Source organism: Microcaecilia unicolor, chromosome 10 (assembly GCF_901765095.1).
Source record: "Microcaecilia unicolor chromosome 10, aMicUni1.1, whole genome shotgun sequence".
NCBI lineage: Eukaryota > Metazoa > Chordata > Amphibia > Gymnophiona > Siphonopidae > Microcaecilia > Microcaecilia unicolor.
Window position 1 is genome coordinate 71329618 of NC_044040.1, and position 25442 is coordinate 71355059.

At 43.0% G+C, this 25442-nt stretch overlaps 1 protein-coding gene across 1 annotated transcript in view; it reads left to right on the plus strand.

The window, feature by feature from the left end:
- The window catches only part of ARID2 (AT-rich interaction domain 2), a 581863-nt gene that overhangs the window by 411931 nt on the left and 144490 nt on the right, over window positions 1–25442 (plus strand). The window contains exon 15 of the mRNA XM_030215750.1: window positions 14707–17546. Coding sequence (XP_030071610.1) covers window positions 14707–17546 — 2840 coding nt within the window. The remainder of the gene's footprint in view (window positions 1–14706; window positions 17547–25442) is intronic.

Here is a 25442-nt window from a genome sequence, read left to right on the forward strand (position 1 = left end):
AGTGTACAGCATATAATTACTATCAAGTGGATGCCCTCTTGTTACCGCCAAGTTGGTAGTGGAGATGGATATAGAGGACAGTTCCATGGTTGTTCCTATAAGAAAGGCTTCCATTATTTAAAAAAAAAAAAAAAAAAAAAAGACTGCTTGTAACTGTGTTTTTCTGAAGACAAGCAGGACAATTAGTTCTCACATGTGGGGCGACATCATCCAGAAAGCCTGGCACAGACACTGCCTAGTGTTCTTTTTCCTTCCAGAAGCTTTTTGCAGGTTCAACCAGGTATGCACATATCTAACTCTTGTAGGCTCCACAGTTTCTTCTCATCCGCAGAGCAGAAAGGACATGTTTTTTGTGCACTCTGTCTTGTGTTTTTTTTTTTCCTGTGGATTTTTTGCTGGCCTTCCTGCCTGTTTTCTTTCTCTGAGTGTCAGAACTAATTTTTTAATTTAGTCTACTTCTTTCTATTTTTAGTAGATTTAGTAGCATGTTCAGGTTTCTGTTTTTTTTTTGTTGTTTTATCTTGTGGCCTTCCAGCTTACAGTCAGGACCCCCTTTTTTCTTTTCAAAGAAAAAAGAAGCAGCAGTTGAGCCGTTTGATTTCGCTTTGGCTGTTTTTCTGAGTATGTCCCAGAAACCTCCTGGGGGTTTTAAGAAATGCTCAGGCTGCAGTAGAACCATGTGTGTGACTGATCCTCACGACCTGTGCATATCGGGCCTTGGGCCTGACCATAAATACGTTCACTTTGTACTCAAATGCAGAAGTGTTGAGAGGCCTTGCGTGAGAAACATTTTGGCATTCTGAAGTCCAGTCCATCGACTTCAGCATCAAATGCATCAGTCCCTATAGCTTCAAGGGATGCATCAACATGAGGAGGTCTCCCCCTGCCCCAGCATCAGTAGCATTCGCTCAGGACGAGCGTCATTTGACCCAACACTGTGGACTCAAGGATTCTGCGTCTTTTTTTTTTCTGCACATAGGGATCCCAGTGTTGTTCACTGAGTAAAAGGGAAGAAGCACCTCACCAATCCTCCTTGATGCACGATGCCAGGAGCTCTGGGACACTGGCATTACCGATACCCATGAAGTGTCGACACTGAGAGGACCGCTTTCCCTCTGTGGAAGCAGTGCCAGTGCACCAGTCTCCCTGAAGCTGGGATCCCACCTCTGATTCAGCTCCTACATCTTCTCAGTCACCGCACTGGCCCCTCCTTTACCAATGCCTGGGATGCACTCTAGCTCGGCATGATGCCAAGGCTTCAAGAGTGTCAGTAACAGTTATGGTGGCACCTCAGCCCATTCAGAAGACCCATGCCCTGTCAGATGTTCAACACCAGTGCCTCATCAGGTGTCTGAGCCAGCACTGCCCAATGTAGTGCTCCTTTTCAGCCCATCAGGGAAGGAAGTGATCTTGAAGTCCAGGAGGGAACCCATACCTTAATGATCTCTCCTAGAGCATGGTCTGAGGCAGACACTGACTTGGATGTCCCATGAGGAGTACTTCGCTGATACAGACAGCTCCTTGGGGTCTGATGTAGAACTAGAGGAGCCCTCAGAGGAGGGATATCTTGATCTGTCTTCAGACCCTTCTCCACCTCAGGAAAAGAGGAAGTTTCCCGAGAGCTCTTTTTTCAGTTTTCTGAGAGAGGTGGCTGAGGTCCTCGTGTTTAAATTAGAAATTGAGGACCAGCCCAGAGCAAAGATGTTGGATGTTCTTGATTGACTCCCCTTCCAAGGAGGCCATTGACAGTGCCTGTGTACAGCATCCTTTAAACTGCACAGCGGAGGAATTGCGAGACCCCTCACTGTACAGCCTCTTACAAAGAAGGCAGACTCTATGTATAAATTCCAGAAGGCTCTCAGATTTGAGAAGCAGCAACTTTCACACCATTCCTGGTGGTCAAATCTGCCCCCAGTAGGGATGCTCGTACTCGAGAGTCTTTTGGGAGGAAAGTGTTTCAGGGCTTGATGCTCATCTCCCAGATCCAGTCATACCATCTCTACATGAGCATTTACTGAAAGAACTTGGTGAACAGTGTGATGGAGCTTGTGGCTATTTTACCTCCAGAGAAGGCTGCCGAACTTTGTCAGTTAGTAACTAAGCAGAAGGAGTGTCAGATACACATAGTCTAGGCAACTTATGATTCTTTTGACATGGTGTCCAGGCTTTCTGCATTAGATATTGGCAAGTACAAACTCTCATGGACACTTGTTTCAGACCTAGAACCAGCCGTTCAAGAAAAGCTGGTGGATGTCCCTTGCCAAGGAGACAACCTTTTTCGAGAACAAGGTGAAAGGAGGTCACTGACCTCATTAAGAAAAGGATCGATACCATCAAGTCCTTGTCTTGGCCTGCTCCTTCTACAGCCTCCACTTCTCGGAGGCTTTCAAGCAGAAATCGGAAGGGTTCCTACTACTTTCAAAGGCATAGGTGTACTTCCTTGAATCACCCTCCCTAGTAGGCCCAGGTCCCACACTCCCATCTTTGGCAGCAAAGGACCCTGAAGTCCCAACCAGCTCCCCGGGTATGAGCTTTTTGACTGGCTCCAGCAGAGTGTAGATGACATAAAAGTACCTGTCCCGGGTGACCTAGCAGTCAGAGGGAGGCTTAATTTTTTTTCCAGGCAAGGTGGCTCCTTGTAACCTCAGACCAGTGGGTTCTTCAAATAGTCCAGAAGCGTTCCCCTTCAGTTGACGTCAACCTCCTCCATTTCCCACTTAGTGTCAAGACTCTGCTCTCAGAATTAGGTAGTGCTCACAGAGGTACTCCTCCCTTCTAAAGGCCCATTTGGTCAAACCTGTTCCACCAGGGGAAGAAGGGAAGGGACCTTATTTCAAATACTTCCTCATGCTCAAAAAGATGGGGGGAGGGGGGAATTTTGTTCCATAATAGACCCGAGGGTCCTGAACAAGTATCTGGTTAAAGAAAAGTTTAGGATGATTTTCCTAGGCACCCTTTGTCCCGTGATTAAAACAAATGATTGGCTTTGCTCTCTGAACCTGAAGGATGCTTACACCTACATCCAGATACATCCCAGTCACAGAAGGTATCCTAGATTTTGAGTAGCGAAACACCACTACCAGTATCATGTTTTGCCATTTGGCCTTGTGTCCGTTCCCAAAATGTTTACAAAACGTCTTGCTGTAGTCACTGTTTGAATAGGTCCAAAATTTGGGTGAAAGGGTATGTACAAATAACCAAGCTCAAATGTCCCCCACACCATTAACTGTTGTCAAAATACTTTAACTCAATCCCTGCTTTACCATATATGTTCATATAATTTTTTCAAATTTTTTATAGACCTTCAAAAACAGGTGCGTAGTCCCCACTCATTCCAGGACAGTATTCCGTTACCCATCATCATCGCTCTTATTTTCTAAAAACTATTTATTGCCACTTTTGAATTTATGTATATAATAGTAGGACGCTTATCTGCAAAGCTATGGAGAAACCAGCTGCCAACATAGCTATGGAGCAGCAGAGATTGTTTACATTGGAGACTGCCCAGAAGCAGCATGCAAAACTTAGCTGTGTCAGCAGCCGGTTCTCCATAGCTTTGCAGATAAGCGTGCAACATAAGTTCAAAAGTGGTAATAGAGTTTAGAAAATTTTTTAAATGGGGAAAAAAAGAATATATATGGTATAGCAGGGATTAAGTTAAAGTATTTTGACAACAGTTAATGGTGTGGGGACATTTTGCTTGGTTATTGCTGTAATCACAGCATTGCTATGTAGACTGGAAGTGCATGTGCATGTATTTAATGATTTTATGTGTAATTTTGTACACCACCAAGAATGGTAGTTTGCGCAGTTAGTATTCACTCTGGTGGATCCTCTTCTACTTCTATCCCTCTGCCTGTCGGCGTACCTCAGGGTTCTGTTCTTGGTCCCCTCCTCTTTTCTATCTACACTTCTTCCCTTGGTTCATTAATCTCATCCCATGGCTTTTCCTACCATCTCTATGCTGATGACTCTCAAATCTACCTTTCTACCCCTGATATCTCACCTTGCATCCAAACCAAAGTTTCAGCATGCTTGTCTGACATTGCTGTCTGGATGTCTCAACGCCACCTGAAATTAAATATGACCAAAACCGAGCTTCTCATTTTCCCCCTCAAACCCACCTCCCCGCTCCCCCCCGTTTTCTATTTCTGTTGATGGCTCTCTCATTCTCCCTGTCTCCTCAGCTCGAAACCTTGGGGTCATCTTTGACTCTTCTCTCTCCTTCTCTGCTCATATCCAGCAGATTGCCAAGACCTGTCGTTTCTTTCTTTACAGCATCCATAAAATCCGCCCCTTTCTTTCCGAACACTCTACCAAAACCCTCATCCACACCCTTGTCACCTCTCGTTTAGACTACTGCAATCTGCTTCTTGCTGGCCTCCCACTTAGTCACCTCTCCCCCCTCCAGTCGGTTCAAAACTCTGCTGCCCGTCTCGTCTTCCGCCAGGGTCGCTTTACTCATACTACCCCCTCTCCTCAAGACCCTTCACTGGCTCCCTATCTGTTTTTGCATACTGTTCAAACTTCTTCTACTAACCTATAAATGTACTCACTCTGCTGCTCCCCAGTATCTCTCCACACTCGTCCTTCCCTACACCCCTTCCCGTGCACTCCGCTCCATGGATAAATCCTTCTTATCTGTTCCCTTCTCCACTACTGCCAACTCCAGACTTCGCGCCTTCTGTCTCGCTGCACCCTATGCCTAGAATAAACTTCCTGAGCCCCTACGCCTTGCCCCATCCTTGGCCACCTTTAAATCTAGACTGAAAGCCCACCTCTTTAACATTGCTTTTGACTCGTAACCACTTGTAACCACTCGCCTCAACCTACCCTCCTCTCTTCCTTCCCGTTCACATTAATTGATTTGATTTGCTTACTTTATTTATTTTTTTTGTCTATTAGATTGTAAGCTCTTTGAGCAGGGACTGTCTTTCTTCTATGTTTGTGCAGCGCTGCGTACGCCTTGTAGCGCTATAGAAATGCTAAATAGTAGTAGTAGTAGTAGTAATATAAGATTTTTTTTTAATAGTTGTATTCTTGAATTAATATTAATTGTCTTGTAATGCTTCTTCTTAATCTGTTATGTAAGCCACATTGAACCTGAGTTTTCATGGGAAAATACGGGCTAGAAATGTTATAATAAATAAATATATCAAATTCAATAAATTCCACTAAGAGGTTTTACACTTTCAAATGAAAGACGTTTACCAACTAGTGTAAGGGCAAGGCATCCTAAACAAAAACTGCTTGGGTACTGTCTACACCTCTCTGAGTCTGGTTTGAAAACCAACTCTATAAGGGTTCACTTTGGTGCCATTAGCGCTTACCATCACTGTGTGGAGAGTAAGCCATCTCTGTGCAGACTTTAGTTCGTTTTATGCAAGCTTTGCTTCTAACAAAGCCCCTCCATCAAACTTCCCACTGTATTCTGGGACCTCAGTGTTGTCCTCGCCCAGCTAATGAAAGCTCCTTTTGATCCATTTGACTCTTGCCTGGAAGGTAAGAGTTACTTGAGCTGGAAGGTCTTATTTTTAGTGGTGGTCCCTTCAGCTTGCATAGTTAGTGAACTGCAGTCCCTAGTAATGGATCCACCTTATTTTATTTATTACATTTGTACCCCGCGCTTTCCCGCTCATCGCAGGCTCAATGCGGCTTACATAGTAACAAGAGAATACAATTTATAGTAAACGAATCAACAAAAGGGGGTATGTGATAGGACAAATGAACAAGGAGTAAGTGGGAGAGAAGAGGTGGAGTGATTAAGGAAAAGATGGGAAGAGCATGGAGGGTAAGAAGGTTGGTAGGAAATATTTCTGAGTCATTGTAGATAGTGGTTATTTGAACTGGTAGGTAGATGGTTTGCTAATGTTTGTTTATGATAGGTCAAGTCACTTGGGTAAACCTGTTTGAATAAATGGGTTTTCAATTGTTTCCTAAAGGGAAGATATTCATTAATTGACCGAATGTATCTAGGTGGAGCATTCCAGAGCTGGGATCCCAGGAAGGAGAAGTTAGATGCATGGTAGGTTTTGTACTTTAGTCTTTTGCAGTTGGGAAGGTTAAGGTTAAGGTATGATTGTGAAGATGTTGACATGTTTCTGTATGGAAGGTTTATTAGATTGACCATGTAACTTGGTGACACTCCATGGATGATTAGTGTGATGGAGGGGTGTTGCACTTTCGAATCTAGGCTAAGTCTAGCTGCCGTGTTCTGGGCAGTTTGAAGTTTTTTCATGATTTGGGCTTTACATCCAACGAAGATACTATTACAGTAATCAGCGTGGATGAGTACCGTGGATTGTACCAAGCTGTGGAAGGTATTCAGGGGGAGATAAGGTTTCACACGTTTCAACATCCACATCATATTGACATTTTCTTCGTGATAGATGTTGCGTGATCTTCAAGGGAAGGGATAAGTGTTTATCCAATGTAACTCCAAGGACTTTCAGATTATTGGATATAGGAATTGTGACATCAGGAGTGGTGAGAGTCATTGGATGGGATGTGGAATATTGGGAAGAGAGGATTAGGCATTGAGTTTTGTCTTTGTTCTATTTCATTTTGAAAGCATTGGCCCAAGAAGTTAAGATATTCATACCATTGGTTATTTTGTCGGAAATTTCTGCCAGGTTAGATTTGAAGGGAATGTATATGGTGACATTGTCAGCATAGACGAAGGGGTTGAGACCATGTTTGGAAAGGGATTTAGCCAAAGGAATCATCATAAGGTTGAATAGAATTGGGGATAAAGGAGAGGCTTGAGACACACCACAATCTGATGACCAGGGAGATGATATTGCAGTAGATGACTTGACTCGATAGGATCTAGAGGTAATAAAGCCTTCAATCCATTTTATAACATTGCCACCAATTCCCAACTTATCCAGAAGTCTAGTAAGAATATAGTGATCAACCATGTCAAATGCTCCAAACATGTCAAACTGTAAAAGGAGTACTTTATTTCCGAATGATATTTCTTGTTTAAATTTGGATATTAAAGTAAGCAATACCGTTTCCGTACTGTGGGTAGGACAGAAACCTGATTGAGATTGATGGAGAATTTTTGTATATACTCATTGACTTGAAAGGTCACTCTATTTTCCATCAATTTAGGTAATAGGGGAATGGAGACCACTGGTCTGTAGTTAGTAACGTCACTTATAGGTTTCTTAGAGTCTTTAGGTATAGGTGTGAGTAATATGTTACCTTGTTCAGTAGGGAAGGAACCTTGTTGCAACAAGAAGTTGATGTGGGCGGTGAGATCAGTGATGAAGCATTCAGGGGCATCTTTTATTAAATGGCTGGGGCAGGAATCAAAATGACAATGGAAATTGGAGAGTTTGGAGATCGTCTTTGAAATTTCTTCAGTGGTGAGGAAGGGTAAAACTTGTCCATGAGCGGTCAACCAGAGTTTCATCAATGCTGGGATCCAATTCATCAAAAAAGGAATCAAGGTAATTGCTATCATGGGGAATCGATTTATGAAGATTAGTGATTTTATTATAGAAGTGCATAGCCAATTGGTCTGCAGATGGGCTGCTTGAAGGTGAGCGGTTAACTATATTGGTATTAAGGAGGCTCTTTATGAGTTGATATTGTTTCTTTATATCTGTGCCATTGGTTGTGATTTTTTGAGTATAGTAGGTTCTTTTTGCTATTTTAATGGCGTTCTTATAATTTCCCTGTGATTGTTTCCAAGCATTAAAGGTGAGGTTGTTTCTTGATCTACGCCATGCTTACACCTTACACAAAGTTTCATCATAACAGTAGTTCTCTGTATTCATCCTACGTTCCTTCCTAAGGTCAAGATTTCCATTTTAGTCATTTGTCCGTCCAGCATTTTTTACAAAACCTTATTCCCATTTTGCCAAATGTACACTGCACACCTTGGACTGCAAGCTAGCCTTAGCCTTCTGTCTGAAACAGACTAAAGCCCGTCGATCGTCCACCCAGCTTTTTGTTTCTTTTGACCCACACAGGATGGGAGCAGCCTTCGGTAAATGCACTTTATCCAATTGACTAGCAGACTGCATTTCACTTATGCCCAGGCTGGGCTGACTCTAGAGGGGGGTCAAGTCACGGCTCAATGTCAGAGCCATGCCGTAATTGGTAGCCCACTTGAAATCAGCGTCCATTGAGGAGATTTGCAGAGCTGTGACATGGTCTTCGATCCACTCATTCATATCTCACTATTGCCTCGAGCACAATACTGGTGAGATAGCTGGTTTGATCAGACAGTTGTGTAGAATTTGTTTGGAGTGTAGAATCCAACTTGATTCTCCTATGCCAATTATTTACTGTTCCAGACTGCACCTTCACAACAAGAATGTTTGTTGTTAGTGTTATTGGTTCTGATTGGCTTTGTCGTTGCAAGTCCCTATTGACCGTTGTTTTTAGTGAGCCTAGTAGCTAGGGATTCCCAAATGTGAGAACTAATTGTCCTGCTTGTCCTTGGAGAAAGCGAAGTTGCTCGCTTGTAGCAGGTGTTCTCTGAGGACAGCAGGATATATTTTCACGTATCCTCTCAGTTCTCGTAGCAGTTGAATTCTTTATGCTTTTTAACCAACTGCAGGCCCCACGCGAGTTGGGTAGGCAGGAAAGCACATGCACGATCGGGCCTGACAAAAGCTGCTAGAAGGAAAAGGAACTCTGGGCAGTGTCCGTACTGGGCTCCATGGATGACATCACTCAACATTTGAAAACGTATGTCCTGCTATCCTCAGAAAACACCTACTACAGGTGAGTAACTTTGCTATATTACTGTATTCTAGCACTAACAGAATTGCCCTTTCTTTACATGTGTATTTATGAGTTTAAATGTTCCAGCTGTATATATGTATGCATAGATGATGAGTTGCATGCACTTGCTTGATTTTGAGATTTTTGTGTATATATATATATATTTTCAAATATTGAATACAAAACCATCATTGACAGGAAATAACATAAATTGCACAAAATCACTTCATAAGTATACAAAGAGAAAAGAAACTAAACAGCAATTTATGCACTTAGTCCACTATAAAGGGAGATCCCAAGAATCAAGTAATACAAAAGAGCAGAAAAATAATGCCCTGAAACTAATCTGCTCTGATCTGTTATCCAATTGGCTTTCCTTTCAGGAAAATTTTCAACTGGGAAGGTTCATAAAAAACCATGAATGATTCTCAAGCCAAATTATACACTTACACATGAATCCTAAAAGAAAATCTAGCCCTAAAATTGTCATAAGACCAGAAATGGATTCCTCTGCTCCTGAGTCCGTCGAGCTGAGTTTAGGGAAAATTTGAACCTTTCCACCTAAAAAAAGAACGGATCCTAACTGCAAAAATACAACCTTAGAACAGATTCTTTATCATGAAGAAAAACAATTTTAATCAACAAAATTACTTTCCCAGAAACTTCCTCCACACAGTGAGCCAGTGATTCACAAACTATCCGAAGAAACATCTGGAAGGGACTGTACCTCTGCCCCCATATTTCGATCAGGCAGTCTTGAAGATAAAAAGTATGCCACCTCAGGAAACTTCAAAGCTTTTCAAGGATCTATGAAATAGTTAACAAAGAAGAGTAGTTAACAAATAGGGAAAGGTCATCAACCTCAGATTTAGTTGCCTAGTACATAAGTGTTGCCATATTGGGACAGATGGAAGGTCCATCAAGCCCCAGCATCCTGTTTCCAACAGTGACCAATCCAAGTTGCAAGTACCTGGCAAGATCCCAAAACAGTACAATATGTTTTATGCTGCTTATCCTAGAAATAAGCAGTGGATTTTCAACAAGTCCATCTTAATAATGGCTTATGAACTTTTCTTTTAGGAAGCTATCCAAACCTTTTTTTAAACCCCGCTAAACTAACTGCTTTTACCACATTCTCTGGCAATGAATTCCACCGTTTAATTACAGAATGAGTAAAGAAATATTTTTTCTGATTTATTTTAAATTTACTACTTTGTAGTTTCATTGCGTGTCCCCTAGTCCTAGTATTTTTGGAAAGAGTAAAGAAGTGATTCACATCTACCTTCTCCACTCCAATTATTTTATATACCTCTATAATATTTCCCTTCAGCTGTCTTTTCTCCAAGCTGAAGAGCTCTAGCCACTTTAGCCTTTCCTCATAAGGAAGTCATCCCATCCCTTTTATCATTTTTGTCACCCTTCTCTGTACCTTTTTTACTTCCACTATATCTTTTTTGAGATGAGGTGGCCAGAATTGCACACAGTATTCGAGGTGCGGTTGCACCATGGAGCGATACAAAAGGCATTATAACATCCTCATTTTTGTTTTCCACTCCTTTCTTAATAATACCTAACGTTCTATTTGCTTTCTTAGCTGGTGCTGTACACTGAGCAGAGGATTTCAACATATCAACGATGATACCTTGATCCCTTTCCTGGTCAGTAACTTCTAATGTGGAACCTTGCATCACGTAGCTATAGTTCTGATTCTTGTCTCCCACATGCATCACTTTGCACTTGCTCTTATTAAATGTCATCTGCCATTTGGATTCCTAGTCTCATAAGGTCCTCTTGAAATTTTTCACAATCCTCTTGCAATTTAATGACTTCAAATAACTGTGTCGTCAGCAAATTTAATTACCTCACTAGTTACTATCATCTCTAGATCATTTATAAATATGTTAAAAAGCAGCGGTCCCAGCACAGACCCCTGGGGAACCCTACTATCTACCCTCCTCCATTGAGAATACTGACCATTTAACTCAACTCTGTTTTCTATCTTTTAACAAGTTTTTAATCCACAATAGAACACTACTTCCTATCCCATTTGTGTTTCCCAGTTTCCTATAAATCACCATTTTGTCATGTGTGAAAGAGCTTAGTCTTAATTAGAAGATGTGGTAGACTGTTTTTCAAACTTGAAAGCATATGAACCTACCCGAGTTTCCAAAGTTAGTATTTGAGATGAATTTTGAATAGAGGTAACAACAAAGCCAGCACAAACCACCTGCAGGACATCCAGGACAGTTCAAATTGTCTAGCATTATCACTTCTGGTTTATCCAAAGGCAGTAAACGTTATAAGCCCTACCGCCGGTAAATTTGGAACGCACTGTCCACCTTGCGCTCTTAGTAATTTAGTCAAATCAACATCTACAGGGGAAACAGTTGCTACACCTTTGCTCAAGCCAGATGCTTCCAGTCATGAGATCATCTGAATCTCAGGTATTGCAGAAGCTTCCCTCATGGGAAGAGGCAGAAAGATCTCTCCTCCCCCCGTGCCACCTCATATGTCAGCATGTTGTGGTTCAGCCCTCTTCTACCAACTATCCACAATGCTGGAGGAAGATCTGGGTCCACCAAACTGAGTGAAACACCTCTCTCTATGCCACGACTCTCCCTGCGTCCTGGTTCAATGGCAATGCCCTGATTAAGAGATGACTGTGCAGAACTTAGACATTTGGTGACTTTGCTTGGTAGGTAGATTGTGTGGGAGGACCCCCACATTCTTCCTTTCAGTTTTGGCATGAAAACAGTTGATAGGAAAAAGGGACTTCAGAGGCCAGATAACCACTTCAGATGCCAGATAACCACAAGTGAGTGCAGCATCCTACTGAGTTGCCATCTTGGGATCTCAAGCTTCCTGTTTATTTTTTGCTTGTGTCTTGTTCAAAGAATATGTTTGCAAATGCCACCAAAGTTTACCCTATTGCTGGAACTCTATAACCTTTGTCTTTCATCACTTTAGTATGCACACTTTTACCATTCTGCAGGACTTTGCTGCCTCCAGATTCCTCACCACTGGTACTCAGTAGGTACAAGTCCAAGTTTGCAGCAAATGCAGGTGTTGTTCATTGTAGCTGTAGTGAATCTACAAACAACTACTACTTCCAAAATATGGTTCCATAATACCAGGGTGTAAGCATATACTCCTCTCTCAGATTCCTTCTCCTAATTAGTGCAAGAGCACCAAGCCATCTGGATTTTCAGAAGGCGTTTGACAAAGTGCCGCACGAAAGACTCCTGAAGAAATTGCAGTCATGGAATCGGAGGTAGGGTATTATTATGGATTAAGAACTGGTTGAAAGATAGGAAGCAGAGAGTAGGATTGCGTGGCCAGTATTCTCAGTGGAGGAGGGTAGTTAGTGGGGTCCCGCAGGGGTCTGTGCTGGGTCCATTGCTTTTTAATGTATTTATAAATGACCTAGAGATGGGAATAACTAGTGAGGTAATTAAATTCGCCGATGACACAAAATTATTCAGGGTCGTCAAGTCGCAGGAGGAATGTGAACGATTACAGGAGGACCTTGCGAGACTGGGAGAATGGGCTTGCAAGTGGCAGATGAAGTTCAATGTTGACAAGTGCAAAGTGATGCATGTGGGTAAGAGGAACCCGAATTATAGCTACGTCTTGCAAGGTTCCGCGTTAGGAGTTACGGATCAAGAAAGGGATCTGGGTGTCGTCGTCGATGATACGCTGAAACCTTCTGCTCAGTGTGCTGCTGCGGCTAGGAAAGCGAATAGAATGTTGGGTGTTATTAGGAAGGGTATGGAGTCCAGGTGTGCGGATGTTATAATGCCGTTGTATCGCTCCATGGTGCGACCGCACCTGGAGTATTGTGTTCAGTACTGGTCTCCGTATCTCAAAAAAGATATAGTAGAATTGGAAAAGGTACAGCGAAGGGCGACGAAAATGATAGTGGGGATGGGACGACTTTCCTACGAAGAGAGGCTGAGAAGGCTAGGGCTTTTCAGCTTGGAGAAGAAACGGCTGAGGGGAGATATGATAGAAGTGTATAAAATAATGAGTGGAATGGATCGGGTGGATGTGAAGCGACTGTTCACGCTATCCAAAAATACTAGGACTAGAGGGCATGAGTTGAAGCTACAGTGTGGTAAATTTAAAACGAATCGGAGAAAATATTTCTTCACCCAACGTGTAATTAGACTCTGGAATTCGTTGCCGGAGAACGTGGTACGGGCGGTTAGCTTGACGGAGTTTAAAAAGGGGTTAGATAGATTCCTAAAGGACAAGTCCATAGACCGCTATTAAATGGACTTGGAAAAATTCCGCATTTTTAGGTATAACTTGTCTGGAATGTTTTTACGTTTGGGGAGCGTGCCAGGTGCCCTTGACCTGGATTGGCCACTGTCGGTGACAGGATGCTGGGCTAGATGGACCTTTGGTCTTTCCCAGTATGGCACTACTTATGTACTTATGTACATGTGGCTTACCAGATTGCCAATAACCAAACATCGGGTTTTAAAATATACTGGTTGGGCAGCAGAATATCCAGCTGGTCCAAAGTGTAATGTAGCATACTTCCTGGAACTTACTCCATCTCGCTGAACTCAAGTTTGTCTTTAGTACCATCTTTCCATCTTGTCCTGCATGATGAAGTCTCTTAGCTATTGCTATCCTTTGTTGATACCTGACTGACATGTTTCTCATTTGGTGCTAATGCTAATATGCCTCTCCCTCTTGCCCTGCCACACAACCCTTGCTTCCCTTCAGTAGATGTGACCAAAAACTGAGGCTTTGTTCTGCACAGCCTGCCCCCAAATCCTACTCACCTGTTAAGTTGTTGCTGGGGCATGTGAATCTAGTTGAAGCACATATTGCAACAGACAGTGACCATAATTTCAATTCTTCCCCCCCCCCCCCCCCCCCCCCCCCCCCCCCCCCCCGGTGGTCAGTGGATTTTAAGCACTGACCGTCGCCATCTAAATTAGCTCTTGATATTCAATGCTGAGTCATGTCCTGGCTCCAGTATTGAATATCCAGGGCTGTCCGGGCCTGTGATGGGCTGACCCTAGCAGTAGCACTGTGAGACTGCCACTAAAAGTCGTGGTTGCTGTTTATAAGCAGGATCCATCAGGGCCAAGAGCGAGTGAGATTCACTCCTGACCTGCTGGATAACCACAGAAGATAAGGTAGGCCTAGGGGGGGACCATCTTTAAACCTTGTGGGGGGCCTGGGGGCAATGACTTCTATTGTTGGAAGGAGAGAGGTTGGGATTTGTTGGGAGAGTCCGGAGAGGGAGACATGGATAGATAAGCCGGCATAGGTAGGACCCCCTTTTGTGTGGTTCTGCCTGCTTAGCTGTACTGGCACTGAATATAGCTAGTACCCATATAACTATCATCTCCTCCCCAACTCTGCTCCCAGAATGCCCTGCACCTGCCCAGATTTCAGATGGCTGGTTAGTGCCAATATTCAGCAGCACTGCTCAGGTGTTGATGAATATCAACAGCCAGCCTGCTGAATGCGATTAAAGTGGACAGGATTCTTCCCACTTAAATTGCTTTGAATATTGATACCAATATTTCTACTCAATGCATGATGTTGGACCAGTTATCGTTTTTGGAGGGGACTGTGAGTGTGCAGGGGGAAGTAACCTGCATGGAGCAGCAATTACAATCCTAACCACTTTATTGGGCAGATTAGATGTACCACGCTGGTTTTTAAATCTGCCTTCAATTATATAACTTTTTTATCTGCCTTCATTTATATAACTTTTTTATCTGCCTTCATTTATATAATTATGCTTAACCATGGATTCCTGTTACTTTATTTATATTCAGCATGGTGGGCAAAGGCTTACTTTGAAACGATTCCTCAGTGTTGATCTTATGTGGGTACTTCTAATCTTATTTTAAAGAATAGTCCGTGAAATTTGTACTTAACTAAAGCAATTACATTTTCACTTCTGATTTTGCTTACAAATGTTTGTTTCATCAACAGGAATCCCACATGGATCACAAATAGTAGGGAACCATTTCCAGAGGACGCCTGTTACAAACCAGTCTACAAATCTTACAGCAACACACATGTCTTTTCCAGTTCAAGGTGTTCATGGTGTGGCACAGACTGTCTGTAGAATACCACAGAATTCTTTGGGACAAACTGCTCCTGTTTCTGTCATTCAAAATAAAGCTCCAGTTTCTTGTGAAGTAGTCAAAGCCACAGTAATCCAGAGCTCTATTCCCTCGTCAGCAGTTCCAGTTAGTATTGCTGTAGGAGGGACAGCCCAGGCTTCTATGGTTCAGAATCACAGCAGTTTACAGCCTTCTGTAACTGTGGTTAGTAATCAAACATTGCTTCATCATCCTTCAGTGATACAGCAGCAGTCCTCTTTACATACGGTAGTACCAAGTCAAATACCTTCTGGTACTCCTGTCACAGTAATTCAACAAGCTATGTCTCAGGGCCATCTATTTGGCAGAGTGCAGAATTTACCAGCATGTTCTTCTGCAGTTCCACCTGGGCAGCAGCTAATAACCACATCATCTCAACCTTTGCAATCTCCATCTCAGCAATCCGCAACCAATAACCAGCAAAAAGACACAGTTATTATTGCACCCCCTCAGTATGTAACAACTTCAGCATCCAATATTTCTGCTACTACTGTTCAAAGTTTTCAAGTTGCAACTGGGCAGATGGTTACTATTGCTGGTGTCCAGAGCCCACAGACTACCAGAGTGGGATTTCAGAACATTGCTCCAAAACCCCATCCTGCTCAACAAGTAACATCTGCAGTAGTGCAACAGCCTCTTCCACAGCAGCAACCACCCCAGCAGAGTGTTGTGATTGTAAGCCAGCCAGCCCAGCAAGGTCAGGCATATGCACCAGCCATTCACCAAATTGTGCTTACAAATCCTGCATCAATTCCAGCTAGCCAAACTGTTCAATTAACAGGGCAAGCAAGCATAGCTCCATCATCCTCTCCTTCCCCTGGACCAGCTACAAATAACCAGATCCCTACAGTTATGACTTCTCCATCTTCTACTCCTCAGTTGCAAGGACCTCCACCTACAGTCAGTCAGATGCTTTCAGTGAAGAGACAACAGCAACAACAATCACCAGCACCATCCCAACAGCAATCTCAGCCAGTACAGGTGCAGCAGCCACAGCAGGTGCAAGTCCAAGTTCAGCCCCCACAAGCAAGTGCAGGAGTTGTTCAGTCTAACTGTAGTGAATCTAGCCTGATAAAACAACTATTGCTTCCCAAACGCGGTCCCACAACTCCAGGGGGTAAGCTTATACTCCCTGCTCCTCAGATTCCTTCTCCTAATAGTGCAAGAGCGCCAAGTCCTCAGTTGGTATACCAGATGGCCAATAACCAAACACCTACTTTTGGAGTTCAGGGTCAGCCGGCGCCTCAGCAGTTACTGGTCGGGCAGCAGAATGTTCAGCTAGTCCAAAGTGCAATGCAGCCCCCAGGGGCAGTACAGACTGTACCCATTTCTAACTTACAGATTTTACCAGGCCAGCTGATTTCAAATAGCCCAGCAACAATTTTCCAAGGGAGTACTGGCAACCAGGTAACCATAACAGTTGTGCCAAATACCAGTTTTGCTACTGCAACTGTAAGTCAGGGTAGTGCAACTCAGATAATTGCTCCTGCAGGAATCACAGTGAGTGGAACACAGGCAGGAGTTGGACTGCAGGTGCAGACACTTTCAACTGCTCATGCTTCACAAACTGGACAATCAACATGTAGTGCTGCTCCCCCATTCAAAGGTGATAAGATAATTTGCCAGAAGGAGGAAGAAGCAAAAGAAGCAACTGGCTTACATTTACACGAACGTAAAATTGAAGTAATGGAAAATCCTTCTTGCCCTAGAGGAGCTGCAAACACCAGCAATGGGGATGCAAAAGAAAGTGAAATACAGGTGGGAAGTCTTTTAAATGGGAGAAAGTATAATGACTCAAGTCTACCTCCTTTAAACTCAGGGAAAACTCGAAATGAGGTCAATCAGTGCTCACAGGTCAGTAATGGGTCATCTATGGACATGGATGAGAATGTAGCTTTGCGAAAACAGAACTCTGAACAAATAGACTCGCAAGATATTAAAACTGATTTTAAAAAGCCTCAAGTTAATGGAATATGTGATTTTGATAAAGGAGATGGTTCTCATTTAAGCAAAAACATTCCAAATCACAAGGCTTCCAATCATGTAGGAAATGGTGAGATATCTCCAGTGGAACAAGATAATTTTGATTCCACCCAACAAGTTACTGCCAAAGGTGATCACATGGAAAGAATTTCTAATGGACCTATATTGCCAAGTGGTGGTTCACTTCATGTAAGCACTATACAAGAGATTGAAAACTTAGTAACCCAACAGCAGAGCAGTACCCATGCAGATATACCTAATGGACCTATAGTTTCAAATATGAGTTCAGATGTGCCTCAGCAACGCCCAAGTGTAGTTGTGTCACCTCAGTCTACAGCTTCTGTTATACAGGGGCATCAAATCATAGCAGTACCACACTCAGGACATAGAGTGTCCCAGTCTACTCTATCATCTGAAGTTCGGTCTGCAAATGGAACAGCAGAATGCAAGACTGTAAAGAGGCCAGCTGAGGATAATGATAGGGAAACAGTTCCAGGAATTCCAAATAAAGTGGGAGTCCGAATTGTTACAATCAGTGACCCAAATAATGCTGGCTGCACTGCAACAATGGTTGCTGTGCCAGCAGGAGCAGATCCAAGTACTGTAGCTAAAGTAGCAATAGAAAATGCTGTACATCAGAAGCAGCAGCATCAACCAACGTTTATACAGGGCATGGTTGCACAGGTAAGTAACTTAGCTTTTGAATGTTTACTTTAGCTATAGAAAAAGAATAAAACATATACATGGATATGTATGATAGTTTTCTAATACAGTGTTTCTGTGTTGAATTAATAACTTAATAATGCTTGTTTTATTACTTTTGTGTATTAAGATATTTCATATTCTATAATTTGATTTTAAACAATGAAAATATTGCAGAAAATATCTTTATAATATGAATTGGCAAGGATAATTTTTGACACCATTTATTTCTTACCCAGTCTCATTCTCCTGATAGAGAACTGACCCATTTGGTTCCATATATTATGAATAATTATTTCAGTAGTATTGATCTTTTTTTTTAATCATCTGTTGCTTGAATTTCAGACATTTAAATAGAATTTGTGTAAGAAATGCATATTCTTTTAAATGAATGTCACATTAAGCTAGGTACAATCTAGGGATAGGTTGTCTTTCAGTTTTTGGTAGCCATGTTCAGTTTTGGGTAACACCTAACTGATTTGCAACCTTTCATCTCACAGCACACTGACAAGGCACAAAAATTATCAGAGCACATCATCAGTTTTTTTTAGAATAAGTACCTATCACATTAGAGAATTACCCCGTTAGTGGTCACCACTAAATGTATATGTCTCCTATCCATTGACTTTCAGTAGCACTGTATAATTAGTACTACCAAAATCTCTCTAAATTGCCCTGGCACCATTTGGACAAGTGGCAGGGCAGAATTAGGGCAAAGAGGGCATTCTGCTGAACTATAGGTATAGCATGTTAGCCATTATTTGCATAATTAAGTGTATTAATTTAGGCCTGCAAAAAAAAAAAAAGCAGTCCTAAATTAAACTGCTCAGCTATATGCACAGTATAGTAGCTTAATATTCATGTGGCTCCTAGCAGTGAGTATTTTCTGTGGATATTCAATGCTGCTGACAGGTCTAAATAGTGATCCAAATAAATTTATAAGAATACCCTGTCTTTGAAGTCAGGTTGTTTTGTACAAGTATAGATTCCTTACATAACTATAACTTAGAAAAAAATAAAACAAAAGAAAGGAAAATAAGGTGATATCTTCTTTGTTGGACTTAATACATTTTTGGCAAGCTGTTGAAGGCAGAACCTAACAAGGCAACCTCGCTATTTTAACTAGAATTTAGGCTTCCAATTGATAAGTCAACAGAAGTGGCAGTGTGTCCTCATACAAAGAGGGGAGGGATTGCTGCTCTATGAGGGGAAAAGAAGAGCCTCAAGTGCTACAGGAAATACAGGAAGTGAACTTTCTTTTCTAGAGCCCATACCTTCCACACCTTAAGTACTTAAAACCTCAGAGGAAGAAGGCACTTTACATGTAGTTTTCTTTAATCCTAAGATCTTTTATTTGTGCAGACGCTTGAGTATGTAAGTTTGCAATTAGCACAGATTTTCCTCTCCTAGGTGACTGAATGCAGCTCCAGGGAGCTGATCTTCCCTCCAACTTGATGCTAATTGTGCTTTGCAGCTGCACCAGTTTTGGGCTGTGACTCATTGTGGGAGGGGGCTCTGATTTTGGGGTGAAAGCAGACACGAACTTAGCTGGAGGCTGCACCCAGAAGCGATCCAGAGCACCTGGTGGTGCTTTCACAGCCTGCCTAGGCTGCTCTGGCATCAGCAAATGCACTTCCTTTCCAGCTGACATGTTAGAGCAGCATCTTTCCTCCCTCTTGGTGCCTCCTCCACCAGCCTGCCCTACTAAAGTTATAGTAAAGATGTGTAGGACTGCGGCTCTGCACGACGCTACTTCCCCTAGTAGCCCCACCGCTTCTAAGAGAGGAAGTTGATATTGGAGTGGGGCTACCAAAGGAAGTAGCGACACACATCTGCAGTCCTGCACACTTTTATTATAACTTTAGTACAGCAGCGCGGTGAAGGACACACCAGGAGGAAGGAAAGATGTTGCATGATGGTGAATGGGTAGGGTGGCGAGAGGGGGCAGTACCAGGTGGGTGGGCAAGTGAAGAAGATTGCAGTTGCTGCAGGGGTGCCTATGGACAGGAATGGCACACCGGTTGAAAAACATTGATCTAACACCTCTAATTTTTGTGGGCTTTGATTTTAAAAAATGTGTTTGTATTTATTAAATATTCAGCAACATGGTCTTCTATCCACACCGTCACTGCTCACTACTATCTGGAGCAGCATTTTAGGCGGGATAGCCGGTTTGGGCAAGCAGTCCTGCAGAATCATTTTACTACTTAAGTCAATGCCACCCCAGGGCCATTTTAACACTATACTGAGCCCTAGGTAGATATATATTTATGCCCCCCCCCCCCCCCCCCATTGGGATTTTCCCTCCCCTAGCAGGGAAAGCACAAAGCCTTTCTGTGGGCGTGGTAGCAGTAATACTTTGTTAGTGAGCAGGACAACTCTGCAAACACAAGCTTCCAATGGAAAGCCTTAATGGTTAGTTGACGACCTGCCAAGTTAACCAGTTCCAGGAAGAAAATTCTAGTTCTAGATTTCTGCAACCCTAACCTGGTACAATATAGGACATAAAGCACTGATTTAACTTGGTAGTATCAGAGACTACAAATAACACACTGAACTGACATGTAAGTTCAGCCACTTGATTGGCCAAAAAGTATCCCTCCAGAAGCTGGGTAACTTGACAAGTCACTTTCACCCTCCATTGCCTCTAGTACAAACCAGCGGTGCTAAAGGGCAATGTGTCTGAGGTATATATTTACAAAGTTTTACGTGTGAGAAAAGTTTCATAAATGGAAGCAACAAAATAAAAAATTCACTTTTTTTTGGTGTTCATGAAAGGATCTGGACAGAGAAAAGGCAGTATTAGGACAATGTCCAAAGGAGTTTGCCCAGGAAACTTAATAGCTAGCTGGATAAATTCCCTGGGCTGCAGACTTCCTTTCGTTAGTATGTGTACAGGTACATCTGTAGCAGTGAGCTTACAAAAGGAAGCTTGGCCCACATTTTCAAATGGAGGCTCTAAAACAGAAACATAAACTAGTGCTTGCTCTCAGGCAGTGTCCCCACTTACACACCATCATGCAAAGATCTTGCATTTGCTGCTAGTTCTTTTCCTCAGCCTGCAGCAGAGCCTTCACACTTTCTCCCATTCTATTTAAATTACTCTTCCCTTTTAGTAATCCAGTGGCATAGCTACAGGGGATCAGGCCCCCCCCCCCCCACCCAAACAATGGTGGCTAGCCAGGTGCCAGCGTGTCTGTGCAGTGTACCCCAGACTATCACTAACACTCCTGATGCAGGCGTCTCCCTGCGGTCTTTCCACCTCGCCTCCGTAGCGGCACAACAGTGATTGAAGCAGGGCAGAGCTACCGCAGAGCTTTGGCCTTCCCTGGAGCATACCCCGCTCTCCTCTGATGTAAATTCATTTCCACCCGCCCTTGCGGAAACAGCTACATTAGAGGAGAGCGGGATGTGTTCAAGGGAAGGCCAAAACAGCCCTGTTTCAATCGCTAGGGAGGCAAGGTAGAAAGACTGCAGGAGGGAGGGGTGCTGGATCCAGTAAATGAGAGGTGTAACTCTGCTGGATTGGCCTGGGGAGGTGAGAGGGAGAGAGATGTGCTTGGACCTCTTGGAGGTTAGATTGAGAACAGGAGATAGTATGAGCCCATCTAGCCCATTATATGGGCTGAAACCATCCAAAACAATAACAAAGTACATAAGTACATAAGTAATGCCATACTGGGAAAAGACCAAGGGTCCATCGAGCCCAGCATCCTGTCCACGACAGCGGCCAATCCAGGCCAAGGGCACCTGGCAAGCTTCCCAAACGTACAAACATTCTATACATGTTATTCCTGGAATTTTGGATTTTTCCAAGTCCGTTTAGTAGCGGTTTATGGACTTGTCCTTTAGGAAACCGTCCATCCCCTTTTTAAACTCTGCTAAGCTAACCGCCTTCACCACTTTCTCCGGCAACGAATTCCAGAGTTTAATTACACGTTGGGTGAAGAAAAATTTTCTCCGATTTGTTTTAAATTTACTACACTGTAGTTTCATCGCATGCCCCCTAGTCCTAGTATTTTTGGAAAGCGTGAACAGAAGCTTCACATCCACCTGTTCCACTCCACTCATTATTTTATATACCTCTATCATGTCTCCCCTCAGCCGTCTCTTCTCCAAGCTGTATAGCCCTAGCCTCCTTAGTCTTTCTTCATAGGGAAGTCGTCCCATCCCCGCTATCATTTTAGTCGCCCTTCGCTGCACCTTTTCCAATTCTACTATATCTTTCTTGAGATGCGGCGACCAGAATTGAACACAATACTCAAGGTGCGGTCGCACCATGGAGCGATACAACGGCATTATTACATCCTCACACCTGTTTTCCATACCTTTCCTAATAATACCCAACATTCTATTCGCTTTCTTAGCCGCAGCAGCACACTGAGCAGAAGGTTTCAGTGTGTTATCGACGACGACACCCAGATCCCTTTCTTGGTCCGTAACTCCTAACGTGGAACCTTGCATGACGTAGCTATAATTCGGGTTCTTTTTTCCCACATGCATCACCTTGCACTTGCTCACATTAAACATCTGCCATTTAGCCGCCCAGTCTCCCAGTCTCGTAAGGTCCTCTTGTAATTTTTCACAATCCTGTCGTGATTTAACGACTTTGAATAACTTTGTGTCATCAGCAAATTTAATTACCTCGCTAGTTACTCCCATCTCTAAATCATTTATAAATATATTAAAAAGCAGCGGTCCTAGCACGGACCCCTGAGGAACCCCACTAACTACCCTTCTCCATTGTGAATACTGCCCATTTAACCCCACTCTCTGTTTCCTATCCTTCAACCAGTTTTTAATCCACAATAGGACATTTCCTCCTATCCCATGACCCTCCAATTTCCTCTGTAGCCTTTCATGAGGTACCTTGTCAAACGCCTTTTGAAAATCCAGATACACAATATCAACCGACTCCCCTTTGTCCACATGTTTGTTCACTCCTTCAAAGAATTGAAGTAAATTGGTCAGGCAAGATTTCCCCACACAAAAGCCGTGCTGACTTGGTCTCAGTAATCCATGTCCTTGGATGTGCTCTGTAATTTTGTTTTTAATAATAGCCTCTACCATTTTCCCAGGCACCAACGTCAGACTCACCGGTCTATAATTTCCCGGATCTCCCCTGGAGCCTTTTTTAAAAATGGGCGTTACATTGGCCACCCTCCAATCTTCCGGTACCACGCTCGATTTTAAGGATAAGTTGCATATCACTAGCAGTAGCTCCGCAAGCTCGTTTTTCAGTTCTATCAGTACTCTAGGATGAATACCATCCGGTCCAGGAGATTTGCTACTCTTCAGTTTGCCGAACTGCCCCATTACGTCCTCCAGGTTTACCGTGAAGTCAGTAAGTTTCTCCGACTCGTCCGCTTGAAATACCATTTCCGACACCGGTAACCCACCCAAATCTTCCTCGGTGAAGACCGAAGCAAAGAATTCATTCAGTCTCTCCGCTACGTCTTTGTCTTCCTTGATCGCCCCTTTTACCCCTCGGTCATCCAGCGGCCCAACCGATTCTTTTGCCGGCTTCCTGCTTTTAATATACCGAAAAAAATTTTTACTATGTTTTTTTGCCTCTAATGCTATCTTTTTTTCATACTCCCTCTTGGCCTTCTTAATCTGCGCCTTGCATTTGCTTTGACACTCCTTATGCTGTTTCTTGTTATTTTCAGACGGTTCCTTCTTCCATTTTCTGAAGGCGTTTCTTTTAGCCCTAATAGCTTCCTTCACCTCACTTTTCAACCAGGCCGGGTGTCTTTTGGACTTCCGTCTTTCTTTTCTAATTTGCGGAATATGTATGGCCTGGGCCTCCAGGATGGTATTTTTGAACAGCGTCCACGCCTGTTGTACAGTTTTTACTCTCTCAGTTGCCCCCCTAAGTTTTTTTTTTACCGTTCTTCTCATTTTATCATAGTCTCCTTTTTTAAAGTTAAACGCTAACGTATTTGACTTTCTGTGTACAGTTACTTCAAGGTCGATGTCAAAACTGATCATATTATGGTCACTGTTATCAAGCGGCCCCAGTACCATAACGTCCCTCACCAGATCATGCGCTCCACTAAGGACCAAGTCTAGAATTTGTCCTTCTCTCGTCGGCTCCTGCACCAGTTGCTCCATAAAGCTGTCCTTGATTTCATCAAGGAATTGTATCTCTGTAGCGTGTCCCGATGTTACATTTACCCAGTCTATATTTGGATAATTGAAGTCACCCATTATTATCACATTGCCCATTTTGTTCGCGTCTCTGATTTCTTTTATCATTTCCGTGTCTACCTGCTCATCCTGGCGAGGCGGACGGTAGTACACTCCTATCACCATTTTTTTCCCTTTTATACATGGAATTTCAACCCACAGTGATTCAAAGGTGTGATTTGTGTCCTGCTGAATTTGTAATCTATCTGAGTCAAGGCTCTCGTTAATATACAATGCTACCCCTCCACCAGTCCGGTCCACCCTATCATTACGATATACTTTGTACCCCGGTATGACAGTGTCCCACTGGTTATCCTCCTTCCACCAGGTCTCAGTAATGCCTATTATATCCAATTTTTCATTTAGTGCAATATATTCCAACTCTCCCATCTTATTTCTTAGACTCCTAGCATTTGCATATAGACATTTCAGAGTATGTTTGTTGTTCTTATTTGCATGATGCTTAGTACCTGACACTATTGATTTGACATCTTTTGTCTGATCTTTAGTTGTATTTAAGGGCACCTGGCCTACCACGGTCTGTTGTGTAACCTCACTATCCAGAAACCCTATCTTCCCTGTTTGTGAGGTATCTTTGCAAGATACCTTTTCCCGAACCATGCGCTTTTGAGCGACTGTCGGCCTTCCCCCCATTTCTAGTTTAAAAGCTGCTCTATCTCCTTTTTAAATGCCGACGCCAGCAGCCTGGTCCCACCCTGGTTAAGGTGGAGCCCATCCTTTCGGAATAGGCTCCCCCTTCCCCAGAATGTTGCCCAGTTCCTAACAAATCTAAAACCCTCCTCCCTGCACCATCGTCTCATCCACGCATTGAGACTCTGGAGCTCTGCCTGTCTCTTGGGCCCTGCACGTGGAACAGGTAGCATTTCAGAAAATGCTACCCTAGAGGATCTGGATTTGAGCTTTCTACCTAAGAGCCTAAATTTGGCTTCCAGAACCTCTCTCCCACATTTTCCTATGTCATTGGTACCCACATGTACCAAGACAGCAGACTCCTCCCCAGCACTATCTAAAATCCTATCTAGGTGACGCGTGAGGTCCGCCACCTTCGCACCAGGCAGGCAAGTCACCAGGCGATCCTCACGTCCACCAGCCACCCAGCTATCTATATGCCTAATGATCGAATCACCAACTACAACAGCTGTCCTAACCTTTCCCTCCCGGGCAGCACTTGGAGACATATCCTCAGTGCGAGAGGATAGTACATTTAGAAGTAAGGGACTGCCTATACGTCCATCTGTAAAAAGTCAAAAGCTGTTCTAGTTGAATGGGCAGTGCCTTAAAGGGTGGAGGACAAAAGATTTTTTTTTTTACGTGACAGCTTTTTAATTTATTTGAATTCTTCCCATATGTAGATATAAATATCTTGAAATAAAAATTGAATATTAGCAGCTTTAAAATTATTGTAGCAGGTATAAACAGCAGTTATAAATTCTATATTTTGTGCTCATTTTTCTACGCTGTTCTATACAAGACAGATGGCCAAATTTCATTGAGGGTATCCTGTTTCCTGATGGAGTCATCTTAATCTGCCTTGAGAAGCCTTGTGTTATAAAGATGGAATATATTGAAATTAAATGGAAGTAAAATTAAACTCTCCTTTCATTGGGGCACATGGAATCACATCTGCATCTGTGTTTTAGAAGTTTACATTTAAGATGCAGATCTCTC